We start from the raw sequence: 13,833 nt of genomic DNA, 5'->3' as shown, positions 1-13,833 counted from the left end.
AGGTGGAAATCAGCATAATAGGTATCCTACAAGTGCAACAACACACAGTGGGGTTGGGGGTGCGAGTGCTGTAGACTTATAGGACTGATTCTTATTTTAAAACACAGTAAAATGATTAAGTCCCTGGGTATTCAGCCACTTTCCCCTTTCAGTTTCTCATTTAGCTGTGGCCTGGATATGAACCTTTGCACTAGTAACTCAAGGTAATAGAAAAAAAAAGAAAATACACAACACACAAGCGCCCACGCAGACACGCGCACAGATTTGTAGCCAGTTTTGCCAGAGTGCTCACTCAGCAGGAATATCTTAATATCTCGACTGAATACACCGTAATGCCCTGTGAGCCAAATCTCCAGGGAGATCAGGTACAAGCACAAACCTGCCCATGACACTTTTCAACTCTAACCGTTGGGGTTCAATGTAAAGGCACCGCACTGGAAGCATCTGCTCTGCATTCATGGCAGCTTTCAAACACTCAGCTTTTAAATGTCTTTAAAAGAAAGATGTGAAATTCTTCTCAGAAGAAGTGTCTGTCTTCAAAGTCCTCGCGAAAACCTCAAGGCACATTTAAATTCATGAAGAGAATTTTTCAACCGACTCCAGGAGCATGTTTTATCAAAGCCTGACGTGAGCTCAGCTGAAGGGAAACTCGTCTAATTGCTCCATGCTGTGAAATTTTGAGCATCTGGGTAAACTGGCAGCCCAGCTTTGCTCTTTTTAAATTACAATCCGCAGCGGTGATCCTGCTTGTGATTAATAATTCTCCATTATGAAAAAGAAATCTATCCCATGAATTTATCATAAGGTCTCTGTAGAGATCCCAACCGTGCTGTTGCACAAATGCAATCCACTAGAGGGAGACAAACTAATTGGATGAGGAAAGGAGCTTTGAGACTCCTGGAAACAAACATTTTTCAAAAACTACATTAAATTTGCGTCTCTGGAACACAGGACCAGAAGACTTTTGGGATTAGGAAGCACTGAGGTTGTTAGTTTCTTGTTCAGCAGTGAAGGTGCCCTTTGTGGAAAATATGTGGATGGATTATACATCTATGCTCATTTATGAATATGCACACGTGAGCTTTAGATCATATTTTAATCTGTTAGTAACTAATAGCAACCAATCAATCATTTGCACAATTATGACTGAATCATTTTTTTTTATTTTTTTATATAATATCAGACATGGACCATTTCATATTTTTTAATGTGATTTGATTTTTTAATAACAATTGGAAAGTCTAAATGAAATGGAAAGTAATGCAGATGCTTTGTTAGCACCAGCCGCCTCCTGCACCCACAAAACCTTAGGCTATACCCAGTATACTTGAGAAAAAAATACTCATCTAATGAATGCAAATTAATACTACATTTTAACTTTAACAGACACCGGCCTGCTGTCAGAATTCCAAATGAGCCCCATATGCCTCACGTACTGTCCCTGCTGGCTCAGAGTGCAGTACACCTGACAGCTGGATCATGCAGGTGTCATATCGCAGGTAAAAATCCCATGACTCATCAGAAAGCTTACATTGGAAAACCGTAATCTGACTAATGTAGTTTTAAAAGCACTGGCCTCAAAGTGAGCCCCACAGTCGGGCAATGGGCCATTTTTCTTGTGGAAATGCCAGTTTTTCCTCTTCTGAGGGATTAAACAACAAGAGGCGTCACAGGTTAGTGAGTCAGTATCTCCACGCAAATATCTACATCCAAAGGCTTGGCTCTGCCTCCAGCTATAGCTACCTGCTAAAACTTTTGTGTTGCCTTTGAGGACCTTTTTCTTAAAACATAAAATGTCAGGAAGGTGCACCACAGGTGTCTGAACTGCTGGCGCTTAATCTGCAGGTATTAATAGTGACAGATAAGCTGCAGCAGCTACTTATAGATAGCCTAGAGAGCTAAAGACCTATATGCCAAAGGATCCAGGGTGCATACAGGGCTAAACACAGGACTAAGGACAGACAACACAGTTGTAATATCGAACAGAGCACCACGACCTGCATGCTGCCGCTGTTTAGAAATGAAAAATAATCTAAATATATCTGAAAGTTGAGAAAATCTCCATCAAATGTAAGACCAAATTTCAAAAATTACTTTTACCCTTTTTATTCTTCAGAGATATGACATGACCCTCAAGCTAAGGAGAGCATGTACCTGATCTAGTACCTGACCTAGTATGGCTTCTGGGGAACTGTCTGTATACAAAGAAACACCACCCATAAACTCTTGCAGCTATGTAAGACTTGTGCGTCATTATCAGTCATATGATCGCAATCACCAATGCATGTCACAATCACAAACAAAGATATGCGTCATGCTCCGTGGCGTGAGGCAGACAGGCTGATGACACAGACAGCATGCAGGCAGGCACGCACACATGCGCAGGATTTAAACTCTGAAGATCTGGAGAGGGAAGCAGCCTATCATCGTTCGTCGTTGGACACAGCCCAGAAAACAGAAGCTACACCTGATACTTGCCTTTGGCAGCCACGAGAAATGACACAAACCTTTATATCCATCCTCACATGTGTTCTCACTATATTACATAAATTATAATATACTAATAAAAATATCACAGCAGCTCGTGCAGCAGGAAGCACACATACCTGCAGCTGTAGACTCAAAACGGGGAGGAAAAAAAAAAGACAAGTAGCAGCTCTGATGCATATGCTTAATGTAGAGCATCACTACCATGTTATGAGCCTTGTTGTAGGCATGGAGCTTTAATACAACTCTGAACCTTGCTGTGAAAGCCATTACACAGTTGCTGCACTCCTACTTCACCACCATGTGCAAAGTTTACAGAGCAAAACAGATGGAAAGAACCAACAGATAGCAGGATTATTTAAAGCTGTATTCACCCAAGAGGCATCTCTGGTAAAAATCTAACAGCTACAGGCTCTGACTCAGCCTCATCCGTTCCTCACAGGAAGTATTTACAAATGCAACAGGGATCACACAACAGAATGGGTAGGAAGGAAATCACTAGCGGCAGAAATTAGTCCTAATACTGAGCAGTAAATGGATATGAGCACAGGTAACAAGTACCTCATTACTTAATCCTTCCGCTAAATTAGTCCTTTAAGAGGCGCGATTATCCTGGATCCTATCATCTTAGAGACTGTGGATCCACGTGGAGGTGGTTCAGTTACTGTGCTTTTCTTCTACATTTGAAGAGCACTGGGTCACTATTTAAGCTCCCTTTGAGCAAACTGCCTTAACTGTCATATTTGACAAGTATATTTTTGGTTTATTCATAACCAAATCCTTTCCCCTTTTCTTTTTAAAGAATTCGGCCTAAACTCCACTTTAGAAGTCAGAGTCAAATATAAAGCCTCAACCGCTCCAAGACCAACACGGACATTACTGTTCTCATTTACTCATCGTTTCACTTCTCCCATGAGTGGAATTCATTCCCTCCCCTCCTCCTCTGACATCTTTACTGCCCTCCCTCCTCTTCATAGGACCCATAACAGGTTAAATTAGGGGTAAAAATAGCCCAAGCACCCTCTATTGTTTGAGCCACGCCAAATACAGTCAGAACACACTGAACTAGTCGGACCTGATAAAAATCTGCATAAAATCCGTTTTGAATATTTGGGATCATTAGCGAGAGAGCGACGTGGACAAAAGCGAGACCATTGTGATGATGGCAGACACGTATGGCTCTTCAGGAATGCTGCCTGTTCATCTTTTATTCATTCCTGCTAGTTAAGAAAACAAAAAGGGGCCGCAAGCCTAAAGAAGGGGGAATGTATACAAATACAGTACATCAAACACACACACACACACACACACACACACACACACACACACTTTGAATACGAGCCCAGCAGAGGGGTTTACATTCAAAGAGATTGGGGGAGTATAGACGGGCCAAGTCTGAACTGTGGGGCTCTGCAGGGTCTGACAACAGCCACTGAGGCCAAGTTGGAGGGATTGTGGGGTAGGGTCTGAGGGAAACTGGAGGAGAGGAGGAGGAGGGGGGAGAATGGACATGAACTGAAGGAAAGAGAATACAGGAGTAAACAGAGGATCAGAAACACATCTGAGTGGGAATTATGTGTAAAAAGAAAAGTGGGTGAAATGGCTTGGAGTGATATTTAACACTTTAAATGATAAAAATCCAAGCAGTGCGGTTCTGGCTAGAGGGATGACGGTCTAACAGCTGGCTGACCACTGTTAATCTCTCAATAGTGTAAGGCTTGCCACAGAGTTATATGGTTCACAGGGCCAATTATAATATAGTATCCCTTGTTACACTCACACAAATCTTCTCACACTGCAATACACGTCCAAACACACCTTCTCAATGTTTGGGGTCTGCCCAAGTATTCACCCTTGTTCTTTGCTGCATACAATAGCCCAAACCCAAAAGCTTTGCAGCTGCCACACTGCTGTAGCTCCTGCTAAAAGCATTTCAACCTCCACCCACTAGCTTCCCCTTAAGTGAGAAGTTAGCATTGTCACTCCCCTGCTGGGATGACCTTGCCATTTCTCTGTGGGAAGCCAAAGTGTCAGAGCTTAGGCATAATATATACAGGACATAAAAATGAATTTCACACGAACTGGGTGAAATGCTGTTAGTTAAAAAGGTGCGTCTGTCACACCCTCAAAAATAACAAGCATAACTTGAAGAGCTAGGACCTTCGTTTCCAGCCTGAGATCTTGACTGGTTGACCCCTTGAGGAGCCACGCCATCAGATTACTGAACTGCATTGGTAGCATTGATGGGATTTGTTGCCTAGCAGCTGCATACCCATCAAAGATATGCCCCCACCACCACCCCCAGGAACAATGGTCACATCCATGTTTACCAGTGAGGGTCTGAGGTGCGACAGTAGAGAGATGTGGGACTCAAACATCTTACACTCGTGGCAGATACAGTGGTAGATACAGTGTAGTACATTTACTACATTCAAACTGGCCAGTAAATACTGCTACTCTTAAATAACCTTTACATAGTCACACTCAGATGATTACAAAGTCGGCAAAGTTTGTTTATGACAGAGGATGTTTAAGATGTAAGAGTCCGAGACAATATGGGTCTTTTTTGCCTTCATAAGGAGAGAACAATGTCAGAACAATTCCAAAATATGAGATAACGCCCAAGAATTCAGATTGTAAAGATGCCTTATTATACAGATACATCAGAACACACACAAAAAACTTCTTGTCAAGACATGATATGCAATCTTAAAAACGGTCTCATTTTACTTGCATTCCTCATTTGGAGGGCAATGCTCCAGTGCGAGTCCACAAACACATGCTGTCATTAATTTCCGTTACACCACAAATAACTGACGTGAACATGGAGGAAAAACAACAGAAGCAAAAGGAATTGGCACACTGAGCCCTTGACATGAGATGACTCACGTGCCATGCTAAGGCCTGGACAATGCGGTCTTGTCAGTTTTCTGGTTATGCACTTGGACCAACATAAGCTGTGCAAAACACGCAACTCCACACTAAATTAATTATAACATAATGTGGTTAGCACAGCTGCATGTTGAGAACATCATCCAGAGCAGCTCCTATTTCATCAAATCAAATACTGGCTTGCAAATGATTCGATGAAGGCCATTGTCCAACAAAGCTGTACTGTTTCATTTGTGTATACTTGTGACTTTAACAGGCTAAAAAGGATAAAAGTGGATAGTTATTTGAAAACAAGCTTAATAATGTCAGCAAGTACAGTGATTGGACTAAAAATCCAGATGTACTAATCGAGTGTTAAAGTGCTTGAATGATCTCTTGTAATAATTTGTCGCCCAGTGTATGAAACTGTGTAAAATAAGCATGACAAAGAGATATTCCGAGTGTGTAAACAAAAATTTCGCCTAGTGAAACTCATCTCCATTCATCTGCCTCTCCAGTCCTCAGTTCCCTCTATCCCAGATGATCCTGAAAAATGACAATGTAATTTCTGCTCCATTTATTTCCCATGCCAGCCACAAGCGTTCTAATTCACTGGTTGAGTCCTCACAGGCTCCCCACCCTTACCTCCCATGCTGAGCCAATATTGTGTTTAAATCTCATGCTCCGATTGTCATGGAGGAACCCTGTATGGCACAATTACATAGACAGTAATTATAATAGCACCCTGCGTCCTTGCACATCATCCTTTGAACAGCTCAAGTGTTGACAGCGGAAGAGACCCAAATATATATTACACCCCCAAAACCAACACGCGAACAGAATGGAAAAATGTTTTATATGTATACTTATTTTATCTATATGTATATTTTAAATAGCATGCAGTCTTAAATGACAAGCTCCGAAACATGCTCGAGACATCTTAAATGTGCAATCAGGTATAAACAAAACAAAAAGGACCAACCTTGATGGTTAGGAGAACTCTGATTGGCCGGTTGCTGAAATCTCGGATCAATGAGCTCAGTCTGTCTGTGATTGGACGACCGGTCTATATTTTCCTGCTGAGGGAGAGAGAAGCAAGAAAAATAAATAATAAAGAGTTGTTTAGCACTTTGTTACAGCAGCCAATGTAAACATGCATTACCTAAACATTGTCAACATATAAAATCACCAGTATATTACCCCTTTAAATGTCAGATAAATAAAAATGTTTTTTTTCCCCCCCCTTTTATTTATTTTTTAAATTAACCATTTATGCTGTAGAACTGAACGCCCACATGGTGGAGCACCTTCTTGTTGAAACTTGTTCGATCACGTAAAGGACCAGTGTGTAGGAATTAGTGGCATCTGGCGCCGAGTGTGCAAACTGCAACCAGCTAAATATGCCTCTAACATTTCCACTTCCAAGCATGTAGAACAATCTTATGGTGGCCATCATTTCCATGTGAAACCACAACACGAGGCCCTCTAAAGTGCCAGCGTTAGGGTTGTTTTTCCTGGTCTACTGTCGAAATAAGCAACAGAAACAACCACTGATAGGAACCGGTGATTATACATGAATACAAATATCATTTTGAATAGTATATTCCATTTCTGAAAATCATTTTTCCTCATCCCGCAGAGCTGCGCTTTAAAAGGTAAAGCTATAACTGAAGCAGAAACCGCTTTGTTTCTAAGAACATTTTAGGGGAAGTAAAAGCTATAAATGGAAATGACCAATGGAAAACAAACCCCAGTTACAAAGCCTTCAGAAAACCTGAGCCAACCTATTCTCTACTCTCCCTACACTGCGAATGTAAAATGACACCACATATAGCATAAACAGTGTGCGAACATGGTCAGGTGTGCATCAGAGCACAGATGGAAAGCACTTAAGATACCACTCATCCACAGCGTCCTCGATTGCCCTTTGTTATGCTGGCTTGAAGCGTTCCAGTCAGGACAAACTGTTCAAAAAAGTTAGAAATAAATAAATAAAATAAAAATCAGAGTAAAAGGAGTAACCATGTACATTTGTGCAAACATATTCGTCTCAGATTTGTTTCTGGCACAGCTAGCGCAACTTATCATTCGTCTGTGTCCCGACTAGTGTCCCGCACAGGACCTGACACAGCAGGAGAGGGAACAGAACGTTCTGGGTGGACTGTGTTCAGAAAAACATCACTATTCACTGTAAGCACACAAGACCTCCTCTGACGCTGTAATAAAAGCTGCTACAGTAGCTCGTTCCGTCTCATTTAGGGTACGGACAGACAATGCAGGCAGAACTAGATTTTTTTTTTGTATAAAAACAAGCCGTTCCCCCCTCCTCACAATAGATTTTTTTTTTTATTTTATTGTTTTTTGAAACTAGAGCCTTTGTGCCCCACATTGGAGTTAACAGGTCAAAAGCATTGCAACTAGCAGCCTTTTGCTAATACATTTAAGGTTTTAGGTGAATCTCATTATATTTGTTTCCTTGCAGCGCAGTGCTTGACGGCACCCACACATTTAATCTTTATCTTGTTACACAAATGTGAGACTAGCTAAACCCACCCAATTTTACACCACAATGTAAACACTATAACAAGCTTTATTATTTTCATTCTCAAGTTTTAAAGCATTTTGACATCTAAAGTAACCCCACTAACCAGGACTGATGAACAGTTCAAAGAGAATCTAGTCACTTTGAAATACTGTTGAATTTCACCCTGATGTCTCATTCTTCAAAATAAAAGTACTGCTATACTGAATTAATGCACGTTTTTAACTTTTTTCCTCTCCTCTGTTAAAAACCAAAGCCTTGGTAAAAACTGGTATACATGCTATGCACTGTCAGTGTATGACTGTCGACCACAGCTACCCCCCCCAACCGCTTTTCTATACCAACTAACCCAACCGCATCCAATCATTAAGCTGTATTGTTCAGTCTTTTATTGTCTTGAATTTCAGTGGTATTTCCCCCCCCCCCCAGAAAGAAATAACCACCACACTACTACATTTGTTCCCATGACACAGCAAACCCATCATCAACGCACACCGTCTGGTCCAGCTACTAGACTGTGACTGATCCCTACCCAGTCACCCAAGCAGCACTGGGACACTGCTGTTTGGTTGGCGTGCAAGTGTATCACAAAGTTGATGTGTGTATTCAGGACAGGATGGTCATGGTTGAGCATCACTGAGCAGAACTGTAAAGACTCTTTCACACCATATACTGTTCTTCAATGCTGTATGGCATGGCTGTCTGGAAGTAAATGACACACACCCACACACACACCCCTGAACAACACCTCTCTTTTGTGTCTTACCAACATAAGGGGAAAAAAAAAAAAAGGTTCTTTTTCCTGTATTCTTGCATTTTGTCATCACACTTCTCAATCTTACAAGCACAGGCACATACGCACAGACCCCCACCCACCCACATATCCTGCTTAAAGCTATTAAGGGGCGAAAAGCAGGACTTTGAGTGTAGGCCAAATTTTGACAAGGAGCACAGAAGAGCCCTTTCATTTTAATGAAGTTGAAAGGAACTTCAAAAAGAAGTCAGGAGGTTGAGGGTTTAACCCTTTAAAAAGGGGTCAGTGGAAGGCCAGAGGCAAGGTTAAGGCACAGACAAAAAGGTGTGGAGGCTAACCCCGCCCACACACACACACACACACACACACACACACACACACACACACCCACCCCCACCCTGAGATGAGAACCAGAGCTATGTGCTGTGCCTTTAAGAGATGTGCTGATGCCAGTCCAGCTGTGCACCGTTACTTTGATGCCAAGCAGAAGTGGGAATTTGTTATAATTTTTCTCATCCACATCCCTTTGTTCATTTCAGTATAAAGTAGAGGTGGACCGATACCGATATCGATACTGACCTAAATTACTGGCTCGGATATCGGAGAAAAAAAAAAAAAAAAAAAGGAATCCAATCCATTAAATATCACAAAAGCACCTCACAAAACTTGCGACATGGCATAACCCAGCTCATAACCTTAGCATGTCGGAGGAATATGCGTCACGTGATAGAGGGGCTGTGGCGTGCGAGACCTGTCAGCGGTCTGGTTGAGCATTTGGGGCCTCGCTACGTGCTTCCAAACCGGCATTTCGTCTCCAAGAAAGGTATCCCAGAGAAGTAAAGCAAGTGTGTAAGTTCATCTCTGAATGTTTGTAAAGCATTCCCACGTTAAGCTTAACAGCCGCTATGTGGAGCGACTGCCTCTTCTCTCTCCCTCCCTCTCTCTGCTGTTGCTACTTCAAATCATGAAATGATCAATGATCTGCTGATCGGCTTTTCTGTCGCGAGTCCGTCTCTCTTGTTTGTTTATCGCCCACTTTGCGCCAGAAAGAAGAAACCAGCGGCTGAACAACAGCAGAATGTTTAAGCTTGATAAGCTGTTGTTAGAATTTATTTATTATTACTTTCTACACCAGGATCCTTTTCTACGTAGCTGACGGCTGGTAACTGTGCAGGGGCGGCTCTAGCAAAGTTTTGCCAGGGGGGCAGGTAGGGCATTAACAGGGAAAAGGGGGCACAGAGACATACTTCTTTCTTATTCTCATGTCTAGCTTTTAATAAATAAATATCTGAATCTTACACAAGTTTTCATCTGATGTAAAATGTATAGAAATCCATTATTGGATTGAATTACGAAACACTTATTTTATTTCTATTAGATCTGAAAATGTTGTGTAATACTACAATCTGAAACAACAAATAGATTGCGTTGGCCTGTATATAAGATAACGAAAAAAAAATTAACAGCTGTGAAATGGAATAGTCCAAATCACCAAAGTAAACTGGACCTGGGCTTGTTGCAGGGATCTGAAGTTACTAAACATTTTGTGAGTGTATGCACTCACACGGATCTAACCCTTTTACTCCTTTGATTTTTTCCTCGTACTTTTTTTTGCCTTTTCGTCAAGTCTGACTTTGTACGGACCTGCCGTGTTCACCGTCGTTTTGTACACAACTGTTTTGGGGGCAAATAAAATGCAAGTAGGGATTAAAACCGCAGAATTAATGATTACCGGTGCTGGAAATGCTAGCGCTTGATGCAGTGTTTTGATTTTGTTGCCACTTGTACCCACAATGCAATGCGCAAAAGTCACGTGGTCTGTCAATCTCTATATAGCAACTATTAAGTCAAATTTATAACCTAGTAAGCTGTAGTACTTTTTCCTTTGGGAAGATACCATGTGTGCAGTCTGCAATTCTGTTGAAGAAAGATGTTGAATCTATTTAATTATTGCGGAAAAATTGATTTGTGCCTTTTTTTCTTCTTTGTTTTATCCTGACAGTCTTCTCTTCCCTATTAAGTTCAGACTGTTGCTAGTTTAGCTTGTTTCTATCAGTTTAATTCAAAACTAGCTCACATGAGTATGATACAAATGTCGGTACCTCAGCAGCGTCTTATTTAAAGCAGAGTTATCAGATTACAACTGTCAAGTAAGCGTCACTCACAAGTGAGGGGAGGTCTGCCTAAAGCAACTGGTTTAGATTCTTTTTCGAGCCTCCACAAGCAGATCATGTTCCTCCATCTCCCTCGGTCCCAAGCATGCTCCTCTGTATGTCCCCCTCATTCCATCCATGAGTCTTCTCAGTGGTTTTTTCCTCCTGCCTGGCAGCTCCACCTTCAACATCCTTTTTCCAGTATGTTCAATTCAAAATTTTTAACTTTACATTGCACACAGTAATTACATAAGCACCAACTGTGCTCATTTAGGATCCTTACTGCAAAACTGTCCACTTGTCATGCATATTATGCTGAACACCATGGTTAAAGTGTTGAGCGCACATTAAACATGTCATTACAGGTTCAACTATAAATCAGCTCAGTTCAATCTTGATTCGAAACACCAGATAACGGGGAAAATATATTCAACCCATGTAGACCTGGCTGTGACAGGCAACATTAGCTCAAGTGTTATAGTGTTTATGGAGTGCAAAAGAATATTTGTGGGTCACATATGCTGTAATCCATTGTTTCTCATCACTCCCAGTGTGCAAATGCACCACAGGTGCTGCAGGGAAGCCTGGCCCCTAACATACCAGACGTGCACCTGGCACATCCTCTGCACAGTGGACACTACACGCTTGACTGCAGTCTGCAGATTAGAGAGGCTGGGGCTTTTAAGTATCACAGGATAAAAATTGCACTTTCTATTACTGTTTTAACAAGAACAAAAAATTCTTCAAGTATAAGATCACTAATGCTAAAAGGGTCCTAGTCTTATTTCAGACTGACCTACTGGGAAAAACAACACTAATAGGGATAGGCTTGTTGCAACATACAGTACATGAACACTAGGCAGCAAGTGGAAATCCCTTATTACATAACTAACTAGAATGAGATCAGGAGGTCACACTAATGTCTGCTACAAAGCTTTGTTGATTAATTTGTTTATAATGTGGAAACTCAGCTGTAGCTGTAGTTAAAATCAAATGAGCCGAGGCAGAGCTGGACCATGACGGACATTTGCATAACATTACAAGACTGAGGGTTTTAATCACCACTTTTTAGTCTGTAAATGTTATAGTAGTAAACCATTTCAGGTTTTGTGCTTACAATTTATCCACATTTTGAATAGCTCTCAGGTTTCAAGTACATAATACTGTGAGTAGTAGAAATGACTTCTCCTGTAGCAAGAATTAGGAGTGATGACAATAGTAATAATGTCAAACTACTATTTCTAAGACACTTAACGCTGATCTATGAATGACTGAAGCACAGACAAGTGCTCCCTATACACAGAGTGGTCAGGGGAGTGGTATGACCAGTGAGTGTCAGAAACTGTAAAACATGGTGGAGGTTATGCCATGTTTGGGGCACAATTTCAGCCAGTGGCGGTGTGGATCTTGTTGAAATTGATGGAGTTATGAAAAGTACTGCCAGATTTTGATCCACCATTCAGTAACAGAGAAAGCTTCCATTTTTAGCACAACAATGATCACAAACAGTCCAGTAAGAGCAGACCTAGATAGAAAAAACCTAGATAGGAAAAAAACAACAACAAAAACAAAACAAAAAAACCCAAAAGAGAAAATAAAAGCAGCCAACATCCAAAGAAGAGCCTTGAATATCCTTTAAGGAGCTTGGAGAAGCATTCCTGATGACTGCTGAAAGGAACTACAAGAGTTGTTAAAATCGAACAAACTCTAGTTTTGCCCTTACATATAGCATACTGCTGGTCTTAATGTTCATGCACTGACAGTAAACTGGAACAGTGAAAAGATGCACATCTTCACACTGCATAAACGATGACAGTCTTTAGAAACTCAGAACTGCCGATGTTAAGCCCAAAATGACATGCAAATGTATAACTAGCATTAATATTAGCATCCTGGGGTTGGTGCATGTTTATTCAGACAGTATTGTTCACTGGCATGTGGAGATCTCCTTAGATGGCATTTTAGTGTTTTAGTCCTTTTCCTTGTGTCACCCTCTCCATAGTTACATAAAACAACAGTATACATTGACATTTATACAGACTTGGACTTGGTAGGGCATAGTGTAGTTTCGTAGCAAGCGTCTTTTACTTCATCAGATGTGCCTAGTTCTGCACATACAGATCATTTAGCCAGCAGTCAAGATTACATCTGAAACAAGATTAAAGTGGTGATATAATCCCTGGAGTATAGAGTGAATGTTATCTTTAGCTGAATCGGTTTGGCACTGCTGCTTCAGTTTTATCAGGGAAAATCTTCCACAACGCTGGAATTTCACAGTGAATGGGTTTTCTCATTCAGTGAGTCAAGGTACATCTGTTATAGCTGAATGGTTTCCAAACAGCCGAGTGAGCGAGTACTGCTCTGTGTGTGTGTGTGTGTGTGTGTGTGTGTACATTAACATCCATATACTACAGCTCTAACAGGACCCGCCCAAACCATTGGCAAAGAAATAAGAGCTAAATGATGTCTCATTTCTTTCTGAAACAGCCTCCAGTCTGTCTTTAATTAGTGCTGAATAATCTAAAACAAGAAAAATATTAATGCAGGGCCAGGGTGCAGGAAAATTATTAGCCTACACATATTTACACTGCCATCTTTGGGCACCGTGGGTTGTTTTTGTTTTTTGTTTTTAATTCACTGTGCCTTTTCACTTTCTGCCATCTCTTTCAATACCTTGTTATTAAAAATAAGAACGGCAGAAACAATATACAGCTCCTAGAAATGGCTGTATATTGTAGTAGAGCCACTGACTCAAATCTGCCACATATACAAGTATGTGAGCACATGTACATAAAAGAAATTCAAATACAGTGCCAAAAAACAAATAAATAAATAAATTGACAGACTAGCAGACTGAACTGTATCGCACAGCCGGACTGGCCTACTCCAAATGTTTGGAAGCCCTTTGCGCCACTGAGGGCGATGTGATGATTCTGCTAAATCTAAAAGCAAGGTCAAAAAGTCAAGTTTGTTCTTGTTACTCTGTAACAAATGACGGCATTCGCTTGTAAAGCAATGTGGAAATT

The 13,833-nt window shown here is 41.1% G+C and overlaps 1 protein-coding gene across 6 annotated transcripts in view; it reads right to left on the bottom strand.

Annotated features, from left to right (window-relative positions):
- grb10b (growth factor receptor-bound protein 10b) overlaps positions 1 to 13,833 on the bottom strand; it is a 61,700-nt gene that overhangs the window by 31,665 nt on the left and 16,202 nt on the right. For 4 of the 6 annotated variants that reach the window (XM_031742721.2, XM_031742724.2, XM_031742723.2 and 1 more), the window contains one exon: positions 6,341 to 6,437. In XM_031742721.2, coding sequence (XP_031598581.1) covers positions 6,341 to 6,437 — 97 coding nt within the window. The remainder of the gene's footprint in view (positions 1 to 6,340; positions 6,438 to 13,833) is intronic. The other 2 variants (XM_031742722.2, XM_031742725.2) reach the window with 1 other exon arrangement.

This window comes from Oreochromis aureus, linkage group 11 (assembly GCF_013358895.1).
Source record: "Oreochromis aureus strain Israel breed Guangdong linkage group 11, ZZ_aureus, whole genome shotgun sequence".
Classification (NCBI taxonomy): domain Eukaryota; kingdom Metazoa; phylum Chordata; class Actinopteri; order Cichliformes; family Cichlidae; genus Oreochromis; species Oreochromis aureus.
Note: the sequence above shows the minus strand (reverse complement) of the source record. Positions and strands in the feature narration are given on the sequence as shown.